Here is a 24,158-nt window from a genome sequence, read left to right on the forward strand (position 1 = left end):
TGGCAACCAGCAGAAATAGTGAATAGTGGTAAAGGAGAGGCACTGCCCATTTACTGGAGGCAGCAAACAGCAGAGAGTGATGGGGAAGTGAATGGGAAGAAAGGAAAGAATAGAATGAGGTAAAAAGGGGAGACAACAGCATAAAGGAGAAAACAAAAGCAGGAAAAAAAAATATGACCTTAGCTCCTGGAGAGAAAAAAAATATGAAAGAAACAGGAAGATAAATGAAAGGGGGGAAAATGTAGGCAGTAATGTGGAAAAAAAAAAAAAAAAAAAAAAAGGAAATTGCACCAAGAACAGGATTCAGGGCTGCACAGGAATCAAGGAATAGGACAAGATTATCAAGTGGAAGGTAGGAGAAAACATTAAAGTCATAAATAGGTAGAAAAACTAAATGCTGTAGGCTAAAAGGTTTTTTTTTTTTCCACAGAACTGGTGACAACATAGGCTGGAGAATTCCCCAGAAAAGAAAATGGGGACTAGGTGTCTAGGAATTGGCACTGAGGTGGGCTGACACCAAGCAGGGTAGGTTGCTAAAGCAGAGCTACGTTTAGGTTGGTTATCAATGGCTTGCTTCGTCCCAGCTCCTCTGAGTTTCTTCAGGAGTTGTATCACAAAAAGAAGGGAAAGCGTAGGTAAAAAGACAAAGCAAGACAATATAATGTACTGTTATTTAAACACAAACGTGCACAAAGGAGGATGCGTACCATGTAATGGTGACCCTGACTCTCTGTACATCCTGATGTAGTAAGAGGTGAAGATTTGAGGGAAGTTTGTGAAGAAACAAAATAGAAGAAAGCCCTTCAGCCAGTTCCCAGTGCAAATCAAGAAGCTGCACAGAACATGGCCTCAAGCAGCTTTTATATGAAAAACCAGGAGGAGCAGAAAAAGTAAAGATGAGAATACTTGTTCTCATATGAACAGCCTACATTTTGCCTGCATCAGTGGGCCCACTGTTTCCTATAGGAGAGGTGATCCTGAAAATGGGAAACTCATTAGTGTGGGCGTTAGATGGAATTGCAAACAGGCAATGTGCAACCATGGGCTGGAACTGTTACCAAAAAACACATTGGAAGTATTCACTGAACAACGTGAAATTTCATAAGTAAATATTTAACTACACAAAATGGCAGAATGGACTTGGCTCCATTGACTCTGTTGAGGCCTGGGTTTCAGCAGCAGATGTTTTATATATTTATTGTATTTTACATATATATAAAAGCTATTGATGCTGTGCACAGCACTTTCAGAAGAAATCAGCACACCTAGTGACTCATTTGATTGTAGCAGTACCAAGTATAATGTTCCTGGTATCAGATCTGCAGCCTGGGTAATCACACGTGGTGGTAACGTTTAGATTACATTGCACTTTGAAGTAAAATTGACACTAGCCCAAGTCTGAAACAACATGAAATGTAAGGCTGTAAATCACAGGGCTTGTATCTGAAAACCTGTATGTTTATTGAACTCTTCCTTAAATGAAATTACTTTTCTACATTACTTACTACAAGAAAACAGCTTTATGTGCCTTGAAAATGTATAACTTTCTGTTGTGTGCTGTAGTTCAGCTAATTCTTTTCATGTGTCACATAAGTACCCAATGGATAATTTTCTGTGAAATTATTAGGGTTCAAGAAAATGTCAATAATTGGAATATTCTGAAACGTGACATAATTCTTTTTGGGGAGTGATTCCGCATGTCAGCACACATGCATACAACACATAGGTGGAGGATATTTCTGATTGCAGGCAAAAGAATTTGGAAAAGGAAGTTGAGCCCAAAAAAAGGAGTATCAACATCTTGTCCTTCACAATGTCCAAAATGTTTTAAAATAATTATATCATCATTCCGTTTCTTTAATTAAAAGTATCCTAATGAATGTATAGATTTGTCACATAGGCTTCTGATAATTCAAACTTGATTGCCTTAATCATGATGTAGCAAATAGTGAATATACTATATAAAGGGGTGTTGCATATTTCTGAATTAGTGTTTGCAAGATAGTCCTATCTGTGAGAAATAGGAATGTTGTGTTTTCACATAGACCCAAGATAGATATAATTCAGGATTTAGTCTTCACTGTTGTCAAATCATTCCACAGATTATCTCCAAGGGGAGGAAGAGAAATAGCAGAAACTGGAATTTTACCCTGTACTTTTTTTAAAAAAGCCAAAAGTGGCATAACTTCTTTGCCCATAAATTATACGCACTATGTTATCTTTTAGTCATCCTGATATCTTACTAGAATTACCAAGGGGAAGCGAGAAGCTAAGAATCTTATTTTTCATGTAAAATGAGATTGGAAAAGTTCTTTTCTTATTGAGGAATCTTGAAGCCATATTTGTAAAAACAATTACTGAGAATATAGGGTCACAAGCAATTTCTTACCTAATTTTCAGCTTTAAGCATGGGGTTCAAGAGAGCTCAGAAAATTACATATTTGAAACCTATACTGCACAGCTGATAAAATGGGTCAACATGTTGATGATACTTTATTTTGTTAATTGTGATATTGTCCTCATGCTGTGCAGAAAAATGGAAATTGTCTGAATTAACAAAACATGGGGTGTTTATTATAACACTCTTTTTTAAAAAGATTAATTTTGTTACTGCATATAAGAACTTGTAAATGTATTAGCTAAGTATTACAGTTTTATTTAGCAAGGCTGCTTGATAGAATTGTTTTAATGTTCTTTTTAGTAAGAGTTAACATAAAGGAGTGAAGGTCTTTTCTCTCACTGAAACTTAGCAGTCCTGTTAAGCATGTACCGGCTTATTTTCTAGGCTCACTTTTATTCCAGCTGTGAGTGGGAAGCTTCAGGAAATCATTCCTAAAAAGCACCTTGAGGTGACTAAATTGCTACTTCATTTGTATCAAGATGGACAAATTGAAAATCTACCAACCACAGTCACCAGTGCAAGTCCTGCTGGACTCCCACCCAAACAGATGACACGTTTTGCCTCCTCTGTGATGCAGATATGGGGGATTGATAGTTTCAAAGGTAGGAAGTTCTAGACCAACCTTGTAGATGCTGAAAGCAAGTGGCATTCCTTCCTCTTTCCTTTGTCTCCTGATCAGGATAAAAAAATGCTGTCGTGGGAAACACTGAAATCACTTTAGGGGCTTTTCTTTAAATTGCAATGGCACAAGTGTCCACAGTCAGCAGCGAGTAGGAAACAACAGTTGCGGTACATGGTCTGCTTTGAGGTCTCTTAGAAGCCTGCAAGAATACAACCAAGTCCCTTTTTATCAAATGAAGAGCGGTGCTAGCAGAGATTTTCATGTCCTCTGCTTCATGCTAGTAACATTGCCCTTTCAGAAGGCTTGTTTGCAAAATATTAAAATGAAACAGTGTTAGCAAATGACTAACCCTAACTTTAAAATAGGGCTTAAGTGACTCTCATTAATTGCCTTTTTTTTCTTGTAGGTAATGCAGAACAGTTGGGAGGGGGTTGTATACTGCTAACCAAAGGATTTATTTTATGTTATTACAGTGGGTGTGTTGCACGTGTTCTGTATTAATGACGTTGCTGTTTTACAGATGGTGACGCTCTGGACCAGAAAGGTTAAAGTCGGAGAGTTAGCAATAGCTAGGGTGAAGGAGGTGGTTTAAGTGTCAAGACTGTGACCTTAGCAACTGAGAGGAAGGGCATAGGGATGTTAGTGTGGTACTTGAGATGCGTAGCTGCCATTCCTTCACGTGGCACAAACTTTGTCTGATTTCAGATAAAAGTTTCTGCATCTCAGATCCCCATATGGAATAATAATATATATTTCAATTTGAATTCTGTAGTTAAGAGCCATATGATTAGGAATGGCTGATTCCATTAAAGAGTTTAGTGGCCTAAAATTCTGTGGCACTAAACTCTTCTTGGAAGTTAGATTTGTTTTTATCATCCTTGCAGAACCTAATAATCTTAGAGAAGGAATCGCTCAGTAAATGTTTTTATAAGAATAACCCCACCTTCTGTAAAGCATTAGAAAAGTATTTCCCTTTAGGATATATGCCAAGTACTTGATGTTTATAATAAAATAATCAGTGTGGTTTGACTAATAGGGATTAGTGTTTTAAACAAGTTTTCTGTAACCTCAGCATTAATAGTTTTGATTTCACTTTATGATCGGATCTCTAAGTAAAATTACTGGTGGTCAAAATGAGCTATGTGTCCTGTAACACATTTTAACTACTTTGTGAGATTGATAACAGGTCTGTCGTTGAAAATCCTTCTATTTAAGAACTCCAACTTAAAACTTCTGCGTCTGTTAAACACAGAGGACTTCTCAGGTGCAATCTGATCAATCTTTGTGCACTGCTCAGGGCTGACATTGCTTTTGTGGCCTTTCACCGCCAAACTCCTTTGTATTTTGAGACATACAATCATATTTCCTTCCTAAGATCTGATTTGCATTCACGGAGCCTCTGCAGTGGCTTAAGATGTTTTGCCCATTCATAGGCAGTTTGAACTTAAAAATGCTTTGCTGTGAAGTGGCACAACTGCGTCGTGACAATGTGTTCTCTGCTTCGGGGCTTGTAACCTCCAGTACAGCAACAGGGCAGACAGAAGGGACTGTTACAGCCGAACTGTGCCAGCAAGATTCAACAAGCTCATATGTCAGAGTTATTAGTCAAAATTGTGTTCGTTTCAGTCAACAATTTCCATCTTTGTTCATTCACTTTGTTTCTTGCTGGACAGGATTGTTTTTAGGACTCTTTTAAGTCTTTTTGGTTTTATTTTGCCATTTAAAAAAGGAAAGTCTGTATACGATACATGCAGATTACAGTATAAAGTTAGTGGGAGAAATCCCTTAAAATTAGAAGAGAAGCCCAAAATCACAAAACCTCCAGGGTTCCAAGAGCTTTTTTATATTATTTGTTACCATATACAGACTATCTTTGTTAAGCAGTTCAAATTGATTATTCGGTTAACTTGTTCTAAATCTCCTGTATTTTAGAATAATTTGTTGCTAATAACCAGGTGGCTGTGGCACAAAAAAAAAAAAGCAGCTTAAGTATTCAATGAATATTTAAAAGCTGACTGTTGGTTAGTTTTTGTGTTTTCTGATTGGGGCTTGAATTTTTAAATTTTCTACAAGTTCCTCTAAACTTGGTAATAACAGAAAGAGGAAAGCTGGTGAGTCCTTTTCTGGCTTGCATCATTGTGTCTTAACTTTTCCTTGGTTCCACAAAATACGAGTGAATGTGTTTGAGTTGATTTTAGGATTAACACAGTATGGGCAGTTTTATTCTAGGAATAAGTATTTGTTCTTCGGTAGTTCTTGTCATCAGTGTAGTCTGTACTTTCCAATAGAAATTTGAACTATTAGTTGTAAGGCAAGTGAATAAGAAAAAAAAACAATCCGGTTTCAAGTGCAGGTGGCAAATCTTTTCAAGATTAATAGTCTGTTTGTAATGGAATATGGTGACCTTAAGGAAATCTAATTATTCATAAATTTTAAAATACAGAGATCTTGCACTTCACTGCTCTATTGACCCTGAAATGCAGCCATCATCTGGGAACTAGCAAAAAGTTGGTTATAGTAAATAAGACCCCTTGCTGGTGACAGCACTGCACCATAAATGTTCATCATAATAAGCAAATACTGAGAACAAAGAATCATACCAATTAAATATAACCTGGGACAACAGAGTACAAAATACAGCAGTGTGATGTTAAAAAAAATATTTCTGTTTTTTTGACATCAGTACCAAATACGTTATTTGCATTAGGTGTGCTTTTTGCACCGTAAGAGTGGAAAGGTCTGTCAAATGGATCCTGTTCTTTCTATGAGATTCTCTATAGAAGTCAAGGGTTATAAGTTAAGCAGTTAAAATTATGATTTTTAAATACCGTCCTAAAAGCAGGATAACCTCCTGATGAAGAGGTTTGTTTTGGCATGACTTTTTTGAAGGTTTATCTCCACATAAATACATATTCAGGAAATAAATGTGTTGTGTCTGGGTGTTTTATCTCTAAAAATGTATAAATATATATTTATATAATATGTATCCATCCTCATTTCTGTTTTTTCTTTTGCTCCTGCAGTTTATTGTGGAGTGTCATGGGAATACACTTCTTCCCCAATTTTTGGGCATGTACCGGCTTACTGTTGATGGAGTTGAAGTATATATGATTGTTACAAGAAATGTGTTCAGCCATCGTTTATCTGTTTATAGAAAATATGATTTAAAGGTGAGAAATAACTGCTGATGAAGTAACTGAGAAAGCTGAAACTTTTTACTATAAATGTCAGATTATGCTGATGCTTGACTATTGCTCAGAAATTTCATTAATTTAAAATTGTGTTGTGTAAGAGCTAGCATTAACTGATTTACTTCTGCATCTAGGTTTAGCAAAACTGAAGAATAGTTTTATAGAAATTGTACAAATTTATTTGTATTGTGCATTTTTAAACAGAGCAACTTAACCAGGTTTGTTTGTTAAATGTAACTAATGGTTAAAGGGGTAAAACCCTTCACACAAGTACAGTAATAATTCTGCTTCCTATAGGTTTTAAAGCCACAGCTAATTCTGCAAAAGGCTTTTATAAAATAACTAAATATCATCATAATTTAAACCAATTAAATCCTACTAACAAAGTACATCACTGCTACAAAAGCTTCATATTTCACTTTATATTTTAAAAATATTTCAAGTAAAAAAGAGAAGGTTCTTAAAAAACAAAATTTCTGTTCCTTTTATCATAAGATGTGTTTTTATTTTGTTTCAGAAGGTTTATTTTCTCATTGTAATTTTACCTCTAGTTGATTTATGGTGCTTACAACAAACGTCCAAAATATAGCCATAGTCTTAGTCTTTCTACCTAAGGGATTGTGTTTTAATTTCCTCCATGAAGTCTTCCCTTAGAAACCTACGTCTTTCTAATACATTTAATTCTATGTGTTGAACCACTAAGTGCATCTGCAAACTTGTTTTAAGGTGTTTATTTAGCATTCTATATTAAGAAATTTGTAATGTTATGTACTGCGCCATCCTTTCCTCTTGTCAAGTATCTGCCTAGCAATTGATTAGACAGTTGACTAAACGTGATCTGTGAGAACTGATTTCCAGATTGTCAGCAATTGGCTTTTTGGTATTTAATATTATTAGCAGCAGAGCTTACCTGAGAGAGATTCTTTTGTTTTCTTCTTTTTTTTTTAATTTGAGAGAACTGTATGTGTTTTAGAGCATCATAATGTCCAGATGCATTTAAAAAGGGACCAAAGCACAGCAGAAATAAACATAAATTATACACAGTATGTTCTTAGTGTTGATGTCAACAACTTTTGCTATTGTTTACCTCAGTGAATGCTTTTGTGCTCTATACAGTTTGTCCAGCTGGACAGAATTGTTTAAAGGTAAAGTTCTATTGCAATTTAAATTTAACATCAATATGATAATATTCTTCAAAAGAAACTCCTTCACTGAGCAGATTTAGTGACACTGCACATATTACAAATCACATTTTCTTGATTTTCATTGCTACAGCATCTGCGGTTTTAGGTTCAGAGTCCTTTTTTTGTGTGTGAATATTTTTGACACCAGCTTAGAGCTCGCTTGTAGTAGAAGTCTCTACCTGTGTACATACTAAGAAAAAGAGATCACAGAGCAGCACACGATTTCAAATTTTTTGCTATTGTAAATCTCCTTTTCTTCCTCCAGTTTGGTTTTCAGCTTATCTTTTTTCAGGCCCAGTAGTCTCTTGGAGCCGTCTGTTGGAGCACCAAATGCAACATAAAAGGTGTATTGTCAGTAAACTAAAATGTCAGATTGTTACGAGGCTTTGTTATCAGTTAACGATATAATACAATGAAATCCCTACTTCCTGGGCCGTACATAATAACTAAGACGTACTGTCCCATTTATCTTTTCTCTCCATCCTTTCTAAGTTTTCTAAGTTTCTCTCTGCAAACAGAATAAAACATGGTATAAGAAGATGTGATTGGTAATCCTCACATTCTTTAAACTAGTATGACTCCACTCTAGCACATCTTTACACAATGCACACCTTCCAACAAACAGTAGAGCTAATTTACTCATCTTTCAATGTCCAGTTATCACGTTTGTAGTTATTTCTTGCAGTACTGTTACGTGATAGACAAATACTGGGTACTTAAAAGTGTGCTCCTGCTCCCAAGGAAATATGTACAGCTGTTTTTTGTCACCTCCAGCTTATTCAGAAAGTACCATATTGTCTACTAGTTTTAAGCTAAAAAATAAATCTAAAAAAAAATTTTAAATATAAAAAATGGCAAGCACTGTAAATCTTGTGAACCCACAGTTGGCCTCATCTCTTCCTTTGACTTCATGTTGCTGTGAGGTGCTTTATTCTTGTTTGTACTTTGTTATCTTTTAAATTTTGCTGTGTTTACATTGTGTGACATCCTTTTCAAATATGCATTATGTGTGTCTAAATAGCTATATAGAATAGGCTATTCTATGACCATACAGCTAAACTGGCACAAAAAGATGAGAAGTCTGACAAGCAAAGTGAACTTCCAGGATGATAGCCTCAAAATGAGGATGAGACATGAGAAAAGCTCCAGCAGTCAGGAGGGCAATAGATGTAGAGCATTTGAGGATTTAATCCATCTTTCTTCTCTCATGATACATCTTCTTCAAGTGATTGCAGCAGTTCAGTGGCCCTGGGCATACTGTATCACCTTTCTTTAAAATTGCTCTCAAGTTCAGAAGGATGCAGTTCATCCACTTTTTGACCTGTTATCTTAACATTTTCAAATTAGTTTCTGACATATGCACATTTTTAGATCAATTTTTTCTGTTTCAGGGCTCTACTGTGGCTCGAGAAGCCAGTGACAAAGAAAAGGTATGGTGCATTTCTGTTCTTTTTCAGTTACCTAACCTGCTAGCTAGTCTCAGGACAAATATAACCAGTGCTATTCTGCCCATTTGCCCCTTTTCTTTATTTTCTGTCATATTCTCCCCTCTTGAGTTCTACCTTATTCCCTCCTTTATCTTTCCTCTATTTTCTGCAGACCTTTGAATGTAGGTTTGCAGTGGTGTTGAGATTTCAGAGGTAAGTGAGCCAATCCTCTATGTCCTTCTTTTCGGTTTTTTCTCTTCTCTTCTTAGTTTCTTCAGGGGCCTGCCCTGTGGTAGGAAAACATCAAGACTTTCTTCTCTTCCCTCCTTCATCTTCTTTCTCTTGTTCTTTAATATTGAGTTTTATGGATACTCCATGTCAGTTAATGGAATGAAAGTGAACGCAAAGGTGAACCAAACCTTGAATTGTGAGAACCTTTGGGAATGTGAAGCTCATAGGAGGGAGCAAAAAACTGATAGACTTAGATGTACATGTAGCTATAATCAGAGACAGCCTCCCTCAGATTCTAGGCTGAAACTTTGCACTAAAAGGAAATTGATCACTTTGGTTTTCTCCATGTCCAACTTCAATTCATTTGGAAAATGTAATGTTCTCAAAATCTACATTTCTGAGATTTTAATTAAATAGCCTGATGGCACTTCAGAAGAGGTTTGACTAGAGATTCTACAGATAATTGAAGGTGGAACATAGTCTCCATCATCTGAGACATCGTAGATTTCCAAATCTGGGTGAAGTCTAGGAGCCCATGACCCTTATTTTCTTAATTTTTCCAAGCACGTTCCTTCTGAATTAGCATAAGATCATTCCACAGTTCACTTTAAAGACTTCATTTTATGTTGTCCCCAAATTCCATTCAGCTCATTTGCTTTTCTCCTAAGCTTTAGTTGTACCATACCTGCCTCTCTGAGTCTTCTACAGATCACACAGCTGCACTAAGGAGTAAGAGACGTGCAGTAGCTGTCAGTCCTACAGTTCTCACTGCATGAAAAGCTGTGCAAAGTTTTTCCACTTCATCCTACCGAACAAACACTTACAATTCTTCCAGTATTAGGCAACTATCCCGTCCCAAATGCCAGCTGCAGTTACAGCAGTCAGAGCAGTCAGCGTTAACTCTTTTCCTGTATTGGGCCCTCGAGATCATGTCTTCAATGGTCTCTGTTTTTTTCTTGTGGTCTATTTTTCTTCTTGTTTAGTAGCATGACTCCAGTGTTTTTAAAACAGAGGGGTAAACAATACTTAGTGGCATTGAAAACCTCTGCTGGTAGTACTAAAATAATCTGGTAGAAATGGAGGGCAAATTATTTGGATGGGACTACTTCAGGTTGCAGCATTAATGCTTGGAATAGTAATGTGTAATTTAACAATATTTTATCTATTCAGCCGTGCAGGAGCTGATACTGTACAGATATTTAGTGCAGTGGTTTTGAGCAGTTTTAGAAATATGTCTCACAATAATAAATAGATGAATAATAGTACACATGTACTGTAGTTATAGGTTGAGTGAGAACCCCAAAGAAACAGTGCCTTAATTTTTTTCCTATGTAAGTTCATCGCAGTATTACTATTGAACTTGATTATAGCTAAGTTGAAACAAAGTTGTGTAGTTTTAGTCTCTAAATTTAATGTGAAATCATAACTTCGGTAAGGCCAATAAAAATTCCTATCAGCTTCAACAAATCTAGAACCTCCCCTTTTATTTTGAGTACTTCTGTGATTCTATATGTTAAAAAAAAAAAAAAAGTACTGCCAAATTCTTCTCCTGCTATTTTAAGTCTCACACATTTTCTTTTCAAAGGAATTTGATTTCTTGGAGACAGAGCTATACTAAGCTTATTGATGGGAGCAGACAATTGAAGGCTGTTAGAACAGCCTTCTGTTACTCATCATTCGCTCAAATACCAGCGCAGTGCAGCAGGGAAGCCACAAGCAAGCACTCAGAACAAACATTTCTAAGGGAATTAATTGGGTAGGCTTCTAAGTTCATAGAGGGAACAACATTTTACAAACAATTTAAGAAAGTCTCTTAGGGATTCAAGCAAGGGAAAAATAGTATTTTGTTTATTATGTATTCTTGTCTAAGTTTTGGAGTTTGCTGTTTGATTTGAAAGGGTCAGAAAACAATACCGCATGTCTGTATGGTAGGTGTTCAGAACATTAATTGTCACTGCAATCTGAATATCCCGCAGTAGGCTCTAGCACTGCAGTGGTTTACTCATCTAAACTACTCAAGTGTTTCTAATGCACAGTTTTTAAGCTTAAATAAAGAGAATGTTGTGTATTTATATCAATAGACAAGGAAAGTTTGTTTTTGAAACTCTGAGCAGTGCTAAAGACCTGCTGTCATGAGGTATGTCTCTGCACGTGTGGCACTAATTTCAAGACCTTGAGGACTGTGTGGACATAAGTGTGAAAACGGTCTGTTATTCGTAACTGGCAAGTGAGAGCCCTGTAGCATGTTTTTTTTCACTTCCATTTTCTCTTAGTATATGTCACTATTTCAGACTTCTGGCTTGTTGTCTTCTGTGGGAATCTCAAGTCAATCTTAAAGGTGTTAAAAGGCGTGGAAAATTTTACCTTGAAAAGGGAAAAAAAATTTAAAAGGCATTTTAGCAAATACTCTGAAGAGATTTTGGTCTCTCCTATGTTAGAAGAAATTCCTCTGAGTAATTAAACAAAACCAGACAGTCTCAAATACTTCACTGGTGTAGTAACTTATTAGCTAATTTTTAGCCAGAGGCAAGTTAAATCATCAATTTATTAATATCACTCTGGAATTACATTAATAATAATAGAATTTCAATTAATGGCAGCATTATTTAATTACTTGTTATAAAGGTATCCACTGCTATTCACATCTGAAAAACAAAAAAGGAATAAAAAAACAGGAAGCTTTTGGTGTTAAAATGTCTGACAGTGCTGTAGTTTTTAAATGGGCTTTTAAGTAATTTGTATTTAATTTCAGATGCTGATGTTCAAGTAATCAAATGGTTTTCAGAATATCCAGCATAATATGTTAGCTTCTTTTAAAGCACCTGAAGCTGGAAAACAGAAGAGCAAGTCTTTCGATCACATTCTAATGCAGGCTGTAAATTTTCGATAAATTACTTTGAAATGGCAAACTTGGCTAAAATTATGGTGTTCTTGAATCTTTTTTTTTATCGAACTATGCTTTTGTGACTTAGTTAATAAAGAAGAGGCAATTGTGCAGAAAGATTTAATGGACTATAAAATAAGAAATCAGGGAAAATGTATTTTTCTCCTGTAGTTTTGAGGTGTAAAATAGGTATTAGTACTAAAACACTTTTTTAATCCATTTTTAGGAAGAAAAGCTGTCTAGAATGACTTTGAGAATGTTATTTTTCTGTCCTGTTTTCAGTTTATCTCCTGTTTGACTGTCTTCAACTGTTTAATATCCTAACATACTGATGAGAAGCTCCGAAACTGTCATTTCAATATTTTGTGGTAATCAGTGTGGAGACAAGCTCCATCCCTTAGATTTCACTTTAACATACAATTCCTCTCATTTGCATTATAAGTGATATTTTTAATAATGAAAGCATCACTTTCTTGGCAACAAGTATCATAACCTGCATTTACAGATGTCTTGAATTTCAAAAGAACAGTATATTTCAACAGTTGTCAAATTCTGACAGCTGCTCTTTTTTTTTTTTTTTTTTTTTTTAGGCTTTAGTTCTCTGTATTTTTTTATTATTATTTTAATAGTGGGCATTTTCTATTCATTCCTTGGACAATTTTGCCCTCTTAAGTGAAAGCAGGATAATGCAGAGCTCCCCTGGTGGTCTCTCAGCTCGCAATTACGCTGCGCTTGCAGTGTGACTTCAAATTAGCAGTTACAGCTGAGGCTACTTGTATGTATAAAGAACTTAAGTGTGTTGCTTGTGAGTGAGCAACTGAGGAGGAAATTGAAGAAGAAAAGTAAAACCTAACTGAAGCCCACCATATTTCATCTTTCTGGAGCAATTTCAGAGATTATTGCGTAGTTTTAAATTAATCTAAAACTGGTGTCATTGCCACCTTTGTGGTATGTGTTGCTTCATAAGAAAGCATAAATGCAGAAAAATTACAGTAAATACATTTGAACAAAGGATTTTCTATTCAAGTCCCTTTTTAGAAAAAAATACAAGAGTTGACAGCTATGTTACATTTTAGTTAAATTGCATGCAAAATACATAGCTCTGATAATTAGATTGGAAGATGCTGCTAGGTGTAACAAATCACCTTCGTGGCTTTACTTTTTATTTTATATGTTACAACATATAGTAATTAACTGATTTCTGAGAGGACAATTAGAACTAAAAGAAGAAGGATTTTAGTATAGGAGCAATGCAACAAGATTACTCATTACTCATTACTCAATTATTTTTTTCCTTTGATATCAACAGGTAAAACTTAATTCAAAGTAGATCATCCCAAAATTTGAACTATTTTTTCCTGCTGCTTTTAAATTGCTAATTCCAGAATAACATTTTTTTACTTATTTCTTTTAGTGGTTTCAGTCTGCTTCATATGCTGATGTCACACAACAGAAGCATGTCTTAGATTTCTCTGTGAAATGAATATCAAGGTTGCATATACAGAGATTATAACTTTCAGATCATCACACTGCAATACATCGCAAAGATAGGAATAGACATTCCGAGTTCAGATTCCTGTTTCAGCGTTTAGCCTTCACATGACACCAACTCCATTATTGTTTTTCAAAACAAATCACTAGTTTACCTTTGTTTGGAGTTTTTTTTTGTTTAAAAGTCTGTTTTCCATATGTTAAAAGAATTAAAAAAAAAAAGAGGAGGAACTTTGTCTTGCATTTTATATGTAATGTTCATTTTGCATCAGGAAAACATTAACACTAGAGATAACTCTGGATGCATTTCCATGAGCATAGAAAAGATGCATAGTTACTACCTTGGTACATGCTCGAATTCCTAATCCATCTACAACATCCTGCACAGTTGTTTGGTTTTTTTTTTTGGCCTGCAAAAATGCCTGTTATACTAGCTAAAACCCTTCCAGTCTTCCCTCTCAAACCCCATTTTGGGGTTACAGCCCTATTTCCATCGCCATTTACAGTCCTGTGATGCCAAGTGTAGCTGCAGACCTTCGTTTGATCAGAAGCCTCTGTCTAGGAAAAGGCAAATTGCACAACAAAAATTTGGTCGCAGCTCCCATAACTACTGAGGGGAAGAAGCTGCAATCTTCAGCCTTCCAAAGAAAGCTCTAGTTATTCTTCCATCTTGTAGATCTAGTGACTCCAGACTTTTGATTTAGTTCAAAACTACCTGTGCCAAGTTATTGGAAACTATATTTAGCATATAAAGCATACCTTTTTAAAAAAGGTAGTGCCCTCCATATATGCTGGTGAGCCCTGTTAGTCTAAAGTTAATCTAAAGTATTTAATTTATTTTTTTTTTTTAAAGGGTGTATGGGAGCTATTCATTGTGAAAAGTAGCACAGGGTGTGGAACTTCAATTTTGGCAGATGTTTTATACCATTTTCAGAAGTTATAAACTGTAAGCCAAATTTTGCCATGATTAACTGTGTGAATAGCGTGACTTGTGCCTAGTTCCAAACAATAAGGCTGCTATGCAACATTTCTCCTACAGCCTAATCTTTGCCTTTGTTAGGTGAGAAATTGCTGCCAGATTGTGAAGACAATTAGTCTTTTTCCTTTTTCAGTCTAAGACATATTCTGAAACTAAACTGTCCTACAGCTGTTTTAGCAAGCTTCTTCCAAAATATCAGCATGAATGTTAGATATTGTCATTGGTTTTGGTCATGATGCACAAAAATCCCTTAGGGGAAAAAAAAATTGCTAATATTCATTTCAACACATTAGGATACAGTGCTGAATTGAGATGTGTTAAGAAACCTGTACAAACTATTTCCACGTTCATATAGAAATAAAATTTCATTTGAATCTTACCTTTCAATAATTATTTTATTTCCAGAAGTAATGTCAGTGGACTGTTTCACCTTAATTTTAGTTTTTGAATCAGGCTTTTACATATTCTGTCATCTTAGTCAAAGAGTTGTTATTGCTTTTCAGCCTTTTCAAAGGCAGTGAAATCTTCCTGCTATTAAAATTCTCTGGACCATGGCGAACTTCAGAATACAAAACTGAAATGTGCAAATAACATGCTTTTTTAAAAAATAAATACTTCATATTTTTAAAATCTATTGTGCCTTGCTTGCATCTTTAAGTAGAGGATTTAAAATGATGGAGAGGGTTCAGAAAGAAAATGTATTATTAATTTAGTGGAAGTAGTTAGATGTTCATCTCCTGTGCAGCTCTTAAAATATTTAGTTCTTTAATGATAGTAATATGTTCATTATAATGAATTACATTCTAGGAGAATCTTTTTCCAACAAGGATTTTGCTTCATTGGAAATATTTGAGATGTCATTAAAAATTAACTATATTGATTATTTCATTAAAGCAAGGTCTCATTTTTTTCATTCAGATGGTGTTTTTAAACTGCCACAATGTGATTTTCTTTCTATTTATTTATTTTGGTACATAAGAAGAAAATGTATATATGAGGATTTTTCAACATAAACGCATATATTATTAATTTTAAATAACTGAGAGCCCCTCCTGGTCACATATTTCATAGTTTTTAATTCTTAAATTCACGAATCAATTTTAAGACATGAATTTCAGTTAAAGTACTACTAGAATCGCTACTAGTGCTGACTGTCATTAGTAGTATTTGGGACTGCAACAGTATCCTAGGGCTGTTCAGCTTTATGTAAATAGGGAGAACGCTACTGCCTAGCACACCAAAAAAAAGCTTTGTCTAATAACGCCTAGAAAAAGGGAAGAGAATAGGCTGGGAGGCATCATACAAATAATGTGGTGAGAGCAACCACTGGCACATAGCTTTTTACCTTCAGTTTCTGATATGCTTCTTCCGTCTTCATTTGCCTCGGTACTGGCTTTTGATTTGTGCAGTTCTGCACTTGCCAAGTCTTCACAGCTACGGGTGTTGGGGTGAAGAAAAATGAGTTCAGATAAAAATCCTCAGAGGGATTATTGAGGACTGAGGGAGCCTGCACACGATGCAGTGTCAAGTCTGGGTTTTTGGGAGAGCTGATTCACTGCCCTCAAAGTCCTTGGGAGTACCCCTTGGGTCTTGCAGTGGCAGGCAAGAAAGGTGGCTGTGTCAGCTTTGCTAGCTCACTTTTATTAAAAATAGATTAGAGACAAGGTTAAAGCAGAGCATGGCACCTACATGACTGGCTTACCAACTCTAGCATCTTAAAAAAAAAAAAAAAAAAAGACATTGCTTGTAATTTATTTTTACTGAAGATAGGACTGTCTTCAGTGGGGAAGCGTGCTTCCCCCTCCCACTGCCTGCTGTGTCTGACTGGCTGATGCTGTGCTGTGCAGGAAGTGTGTGGCCGAGCCTAGAGATGAACCTGCATCTCAGCATCTTAACCACAAGCACATCCTTCCTCTTTACTCACTCCCGCCTTTAAACAGCATTAGTAGAGGGTTTTTGTCAGTGTTAATGGGCTTGTTTCCCTTTAACCTGTGCTTAGTTTAGTAAATAACTTGGATATACAATGTGGAAAGATAATCTGAGTAGGTTTTTTTTGTTACTTTGGGCTAGAAATGAAAGGAGCTTGGTTTCCTGCATTTTTTCACTATTGTTTCATCTTAAATTAATTCATCCAAATCTCCACTCCATTCTTAAGCATCCCTCGCACTGTATTCTCCATCCTCTGGTGTTGGCAGCGTCCCTGGACCCACGGTCCCACCTCTGTAGAATTAGCCTTCGTCCATGGGACAGTTTGCTTGATTTTGTATGATAATCCCTACAGCTGTTAGTCTGGAATACTTATCTGATGTTTCCCCTACTCATTTTCATCCTAAACCACTTACTGAGTAGGCCAAGAAGAAAATCGATGCATGCTTTGCTGTCATATTGTAGTAAACAATTCATTGTGAGCTTCAAGAAGTGTCTAACGTCATCTTGAATTGAAGCAGCAGAGCACTGCAGGATGACAACTCCATGGAAGAAGTCTGGGACGAATGAATGGTTATAGCTCTGTTTCAGCTGCTTGGGTTTTTTTTCCTTTTATTTTAAATTAAAGTAGAGGGTCTGTATTAGAGGCTATTTTAGTATATCAGAATGTTCTAGATGCAACACAGTAATAATTCAAAGCAGTTAGACTAGGACCTTATTTTTTTCCAGAGTTCGTAGGTGTCAGGATGCAATGGTTTTAACACGGGTTCTTAACTATTAAAATGTTACCAGTTGTTTAAGTGGTTTTGAGCAATTATCGGAAGAGAAGGGTCACTTTTCTAAACAAAAGCAGTGTTGTGGGATCTTGAGCAATTCACAGATTCCAAGTCCAAAAAATAAATTTGGGCAGTTGGGGAACTGACTATTTCAGCCACCTCTATGCACAGCCCAAGAGTGAAAAAACCTTTTGGCCACCGTGAAGTGCATTTCACGGTCTCTTATGATGCTCATAATGCTGTGCTTTCCAAAGTGTATGTTTTGGAGCAGATAAAATAACCTCTGACATTCTTTTCCTTACTGTGTCATAGGAAGAAAATAAACTTTATGAAAAATGCCATCTCCGGTAAGGTTATAAGCAATGTCTGACTAGTTAAACTTATGGAGGACGTTCCAGTAGGCTGATGTTAGCTGCCTTTTATTCCTAGCAGAAGGACTTTCAGATTAAGGGGAAATTATTTTATTCAAAGTACCGATCAGGTCATGGTCATTAAGGTTTGCAGCACTTGGTTGTTCTGCAACATTTTCTTTGTAAAGAAAAACTGTTCTTCCCTATTATTGATTAAGGGAGGGAGAAAGGCTGGCCATTGCTCTTAATAGGCCAATTTTTAAAGACTTGATTGCAGAAGCTGCTGTAACTTCTAGTTTGCTTGACCACAGAATCATAGAATCACATGGTTGGATGGGACCTATAAGATCATCTAGTCCAACCGTCTTCCCACTACCATTGCTGCCACAGCTACTAAACCATATCCTGTATCTTCTCATCAAGCCGCCTCTTGAACACTGCCAGGGATGGAGACTCCACCACCTCCCTGGGCAGGCCGTTCCAGTGCCTTACCACTCTTTGAGAGAAAAAGTTTTTCCTCAAGTCCAATCTAAACCTCCTCTGGTACAACTTGTGGCCATTTCCTCGGGTCCTGCTTGTTGCCTGGAAGAAGAGGCCAAACCCCTGTTCATCACAACCTGCCTTCAGGAAGCTATAGAGTGCAATGAGGTCTCCCCTGAGCCTCCTCTTCTCCAGACTAAACAATCCCAACTCTCTCAGCCGCTCCTCATAAGACTTGTGCTCCAGACCCCTCACCAGCTTTGTTGCCCTTCTCTGGACACGTTCCAGGGCTTCAATGTCTTTCTTGTAGTGAGGGGCCCAAAACTGAACACAATACTCAAGGTGCGGCCTCACCAGTGCCGAATACAGGGGGATGATTACCTCCCTGCTCCTGCTGGCCACACTATTTCTAATGCAGGCCAGGATGCCGTTGGCCCTCTTGGCCACCTGGGCACACTGTCGGCTCATGTTCAGCTGAGCATCAACCAGCACCCCCAGGTCCCTTTCCTCTTCACAGTCCTCCAGCCACTCAGCTCCGAGCCTATAGCGCTGCATGGGGTTATTGTGGCCAAAGTGCAGGACCTGACACTTGGCCTTGTTGAACCTCATGCCATTCAGCTCAGCCCAGTGATCCAGCCTATCCAGATCCCTCTGAAGGGCCTCCCTACCCTCAGGCAGATCAACACCGCCACCCAACTTGGTGTCATCTGCAAACTTACTGAGGGTACACTCAATCCCCTCGTCTAGGTCATCAATAATACCAAATACCCTTAAGGAACTGCTTTTGTTTGTTGACTTGCTGGGTTGTTTTAAATAAGCTTCCAGTCACTGCCCTTTGAAAACAGAGCCCATTTGAGGGATCTTAGTACTGAGTTCAGTGGTTACTCTGTCTGGTGTTCATCAGTGCTGTTGCAGATCAATTCATGGGAGAGTTAAAGATGAAGATAATCAATTAATGCTCCAATATCAATAATATTTAATTATGTATTTAAAAGGCAGTGGTCATCTTTGGCATTTGCCACTTCTAAGCAGCATTTCATAATTCATGTTCACCTGATGCTTTCAAATAATTATTTGGTATTAGGCACTTATAAATATTCACAGTAGCTATGTAAAATGCAGTCCAATCTGGCTTTGTCTATAAGATCTGATGCAAGCACTTTGTTATGAGGTATAGATTGTGTTTCGATTTCCCTTATTGCCACTCACTTTGACAAATGACATCTTGGAAGAAGCTCGATGCAAGTCAAGTACTGAGTCAGAGATTTTGTCTTAGCTACATTTGCTGAATGCCTGGTAAACATATATCTTCTAGGCCATTTACAGGAGGGATAAACTAAGGAAACGACTCCGTGGGTGCAGTAATGGAGAGCTGTTTGTGATGAAGATGTCTCTGCTTCCCCTAGAGAGGCGGCTCAGGCGTGCTCCAGAGGCACTGCTGCTGGCAGACGGGCCGCGCTGGGCCAGCATCTTCACCACGCTCCTCTTTGTGATCCCGCTCTTACAGGAGTTTTGGTTTATTTTAGGCCAAAGAGCTGCCGACATTCAAAGACAATGATTTTATTAACGATGGCCAAAAGATTCATATCGATGAGAATAACAAAAAGATGTTCCTTGAGAAACTCAAAAAGGATGTTGAGGTAAGAATGTTCCTGTTCAGTTACATGTGATTAAAATGTGTGGCAAATTACAGTTATCCCAGGAAATCATACCTGTAATTCATTAATGAAAACTCTTGTTTATAAGACTGTATGCACTGACTGTTTTAAATGAAACACAGTTTAAACTTTCAGGAGTTGATCACTGCTTTTGCTGATGTGATAAATGGCTTGCTGCCGTAGCTGGTTGCCATACACTGTCCCTGCCTTGATGATGTGATGTTAAAATGATGGTACTACTACTTAGTACTTAAGTGCTTTACAAGCCTAGTACTTCCAAATGCCCTCAAGAGAGGTGAGTATTGTTAGTTGTATTTTACAGGTAGAGGTGCACCAGAGCTGAGGCCAAACACGAATTGTCGTCCGTAACAGAGGTTGTAGTATGCTCACTCGCAGCCTTGCATGTTCTATTTGTTTCATATTAGTAATCCAGTTTTAAATCATCCTTAGTATCACAACAGTAGAGCGCTTCAGTAATTTGTATACAAGTTGAACTCGTTATCTTAATGTGTCTTTCATATAAATTTGTAATTGGCTGAATAGTCAATACTTAACAGTGAAGTATTAATGTGTGAATTTAATGTAATATTTTATTATAACTAATTTAGTTCAGCAAATAAAAGAAAATAAATATTGGGCTAACTCGTTCACGTAGCTTGACTTTAGTTTGCATAATTGAAAATATTGTCACTAAACACAATATTTTGCAGTCCTTGTACTCAGAGCCTAAAATATGTTTTCCTTATTGCAAGAGACCTGATAGCAAAATATGTCTGTGACTTAATAAGACTTTTAGCTATTTATGTCAGAATGGCTCTGTGAATTGACTTGACTCGTTCTTCAGATCTATGTCTCATTAGTTGCCCAAAACAAAATGCTGCAACTTTAGAATTTACCCAATAATTTGCTTTTGAGGAAATCTCATTTCCCATCATAGTAACAATGAAAAATGTATGGTGATTCTAATGATGAAAACAATGCCTGTTTATTTTATATTTAAAATATTGTGCCGAAAAACTGCTCTACCGATGTCACAGCTCTAGAGATAAGTTTGGGTCTAAGTTTTGTGCTTTTTTTAACATGTACTGGTGCTTCTGACTGATGCTTTTGCAGTAAATAGGTTGTAGACAATGTCTTAAGTATGCGCAAGGAATGCGGAATATACTTTATTATCCTAGAAAGCAGATTGTGTGCGATCTACATCATTTACTGGATTGTGAATATAATGGCAGATTCCAGGTCATGTCCTGAGAGGCTAATTTTTATGGTTTTGAAATTTATACAGAGCATTGTTAAATATCCATGTAAACTACTAGTGTGAAGAGATCTGGCACCTGATTTTAACTATGGCAAGCTGTTCTTTAACTTCATTTTTCTTTTATTGGTTCATCTGCCCTTGTTAGATAGCTGATAGTATACACGTTGTACCCAGTGTGTAAACACTCACATTTCACTACAATGAAAACAAATGCAAAAACACTTAACGTATTATTATCTTATCACGCAGTATTAATAGTTAAACATATTATGCAGTATTCTAAGCTATATGACTTTATATCCGTTCTTGTTTGTCATTAAGTAAGTTTTGTTTCCGTATTTCTCTCTTAATGGAGTCTTATGTCCCCTCCCTATGTTCAAACAGACAGATACCTATTACTGGAGTTTTGATGCCTGTTTTCCTGTCTGCTTATTCCATTGAAAATGTTCTGAGAAAAAGCACATAAGGATATTTTTTCCAGATTTTTAAACTGTATTATCTTTTCCTTGTGCTGATCTCCCTAAGTCTTTTTGCTGTCAACAGCAGTACACTTTTTTTCCCAAGAGACATTATCTTCTCATTTACACTTCACTCTTTTTTCCCAAGAGTCTGTTCTCTTTCTTGCCTTTCTGTATGGTTATTGGTAGATTTTTCTCCTGTCTCTCTCAGTATTTATCAAGTACCTAATAATATGCCTGGAGTCCTTCCACACCATCGCCTTTCACCAGTCTCATCTGTCCTTCTTGTATATCGTTGTATATCATCTCTTCAAACTTAAATCTCTTCTAGTCTTGTGAAGAGTTATTTGCTTTATTACATTTAAATGATTAGAAGCCATTTTTTTCTTTCTTCTTAAAACCTGTTCTAAATCTCACGCTTCTTCTAGCACTTGAATTTACAGTCACTTTCTTGTCTCTGATTTCTCTCTCTTCTCAGAATCAGGATTTTGACTAACTAGAGTTTCTTATTTCCTAGTATTTTATACTTATCACTATCACTGTTCCAAAGTCTGGCTTAAGTCCTTTCTTCTCTGGTCTGCTCTAACTTCCTTTTTATAATCATTTAGAGTTTCCAAAAATGTAAACAATTTGTGTTTTCAGCCTCTTTCTCTGCATACCATAGGCAAGTTCAAAATTGCAGTGCTGCTTTTGGCTGCAGAACTGCTCTGCCCTGCCTACCCCTCACCCCCTTGAACTGTTTATCCCATCTTCCTGCTTTTGTACCTTCCCTATTTCCATCCTCTCTTAGCTTTCTGCTTTATCCTGTTCCCCTGAACTAAAATAACACCATGTCTATATGTAAAGTGTATTCATCTTTCAGTTTTCTAAAAACTCTCATGCTCTGTCTTTATTCAAAATCCCCCTTTAATTCACATTCATGTTTTGCTTACATGATTTACATTGTGAGCCTGTCACTTTAAGAGAATTTAGCATCATTTCATGTCTTCATGATGTAAAACTTCACTACTATCTACTGCAAGAATATTTAAATACTTCTTCACAATTCTTTAATAAGGCTTAAAAGGGAGTGAGGGGCATGTTTAGCACCAGATCGTAGCACAGCACACACCTGACAGCACAGAGGCTGGTCTGGACGTTCAGCGGTGACGGGAGAGCCCTAACTGAAACACGAGACAGGAGTGACAGTCATCAGCTTGCACAGGCACTGGTCTTCACTACAGGAAAAATTATGTTTCCCTGAGGATTTTGAGAGAGGGGGCTACAGCTTTTTTATATTATAAGTTGCTGTTACTACATCTAAATAAATGCAAGTATCTTTCTGCTAGCTTTGTCACTTAAATCCTCATTTTGCTGTCTCTTAGAAATGCCTGTTTTTCTCGACGGATGACATCTTTGTGTAACTTCTCCTGTTTGTAAGTGGAGCTTATGTTTTTCAGTGATATATTGATAAGTTGCTTATTATCACTTTCTAGTTCCTTGCTCAGTTAAAACTCATGGACTACAGCTTGCTGGTTGGAATTCATGATGTTGAAAGAGCTGAACAGGAAGAAGTAGAGTGTGAAGAGAATGATGGAGAAGAGGAAGGTGAAAGTGATGGGACCCACCCCATTGGAACCCCTCCAGACAGCCCAGGAAACACGCTGAACAGCTCACTGCCTTTGGCTCCAGGGGAATTTGATCCAGCTATTGATGTTTATGGAATAAAATCCCATGAAAGTAAGCGCTAATAAATATTTTTATGTTAAGTTTTTTTGATTCTTGCACCAGAATCCTAAAATCTTCGCAACCACGTAATGGCAAAGTTAAACTGCAAAATATACATTCTTTCTTCAGAAAAGGAAGTGAGTTGCTCTTTGGCGCAGCAGAAAGCAGAAGACACGTATAATGCTCAGCATGAACATATTTCTTAAATATTGTGATGTGTGGGGATGCAGTCAAAGAATTCACCTACTACACATTCAAATTGTATACTGGCTTAGCTATTGAAATACAGCAGTTCTCAGTTAATTCACTTTTTTTTTTTTTCATCCCTTTCAGGAAACAGAGTATCTGTAATTGTTATTTTCCTGGCAGATAAGATAACACTGGTAAAAACAGTCTAGAAAGAATGAGAAAAGCAGCATTCCAAGTTATAGTTCACTTTTTTGGTTGCTTTTCGAAGATTTGTGCGCTCATACCAAATTTTTCTGTATTCCAGCTAAGAAAGTCATCATAAGGAGTGTGTAAGAAGCCTGAAACTGGGTTTGATGTTAGTGGGTAAAACTAAATATAACTAGTTACCTATACTTTCTTTATGAAAAAAAAAAAAAAAAGATGACTTCCCTGTCTTGGAACTAGGAAGATAACATCCACGTTACTTTAAGTGAGCAGTAATTCTTATTTCTTTATGCTGGTGTTTTGTTTTACACTCATTTATGGGTTTTTGCATTATATATGAGTGCAGTTAAACTCTTCAGTTAAGGACAGCTTGAGGCTGTGGTCTTTACAGATCTGTGATTCTGACTGACCTTAACCTGTCTTAGGTGCTGACTGAGCCTTATAAAGTCTCCTTTGTTAGAAGGAGGACTCATGATTAAGATGTCTTAAAAGTCATTCTTACTGCCATGTGTTTGCCATTTGCAGATGCACCTAGGAAGGAAATATACTTTATGGCCATTATTGACATTCTTACTCATTATGATGCAAAAAAGAAAGCTGCCCATGCTGCAAAAACAGTAAAGCATGGGGTAAGTATCTGGGTTGTTTTTTTCCTCTGATTCTATTTATACGTCTTCATTTTGGTTGTTTAGTGCGCTGATCTAGCACAGTTCAAGAAAACTAGGAAAAGGGAAAATAGATA

At 36.7% G+C, this 24,158-nt stretch overlaps 1 protein-coding gene across 3 annotated transcripts in view; it reads left to right on the top strand.

The window, feature by feature from the left end:
* PIP4K2A (phosphatidylinositol-5-phosphate 4-kinase type 2 alpha) overlaps positions 1-24,158 on the top strand; it is a 116,104-nt gene that overhangs the window by 87,924 nt on the left and 4,022 nt on the right. For 2 of the 3 annotated variants that reach the window (XM_086742184.1, XM_086742183.1), the window contains 5 exons: positions 6,047-6,193; positions 8,790-8,828; positions 19,469-19,582; positions 22,792-23,035; positions 23,942-24,045. In XM_086742184.1, coding sequence (XP_086598310.1) covers positions 6,047-6,193; positions 8,790-8,828; positions 19,469-19,582; positions 22,792-23,035; positions 23,942-24,045 — 648 coding nt within the window. The remainder of the gene's footprint in view (positions 1-6,046; positions 6,194-8,789; positions 8,829-19,468; positions 19,583-22,791; positions 23,036-23,941; positions 24,046-24,158) is intronic. The other variant, XM_086742182.1, reaches the window with a different exon arrangement.

This window comes from Chlamydotis macqueenii, chromosome 2, assembly GCF_036417535.1.
Source record: "Chlamydotis macqueenii isolate bChlMac1 chromosome 2, bChlMac1.mat, whole genome shotgun sequence".
Lineage (NCBI taxonomy): Eukaryota > Metazoa > Chordata > Aves > Otidiformes > Otididae > Chlamydotis > Chlamydotis macqueenii.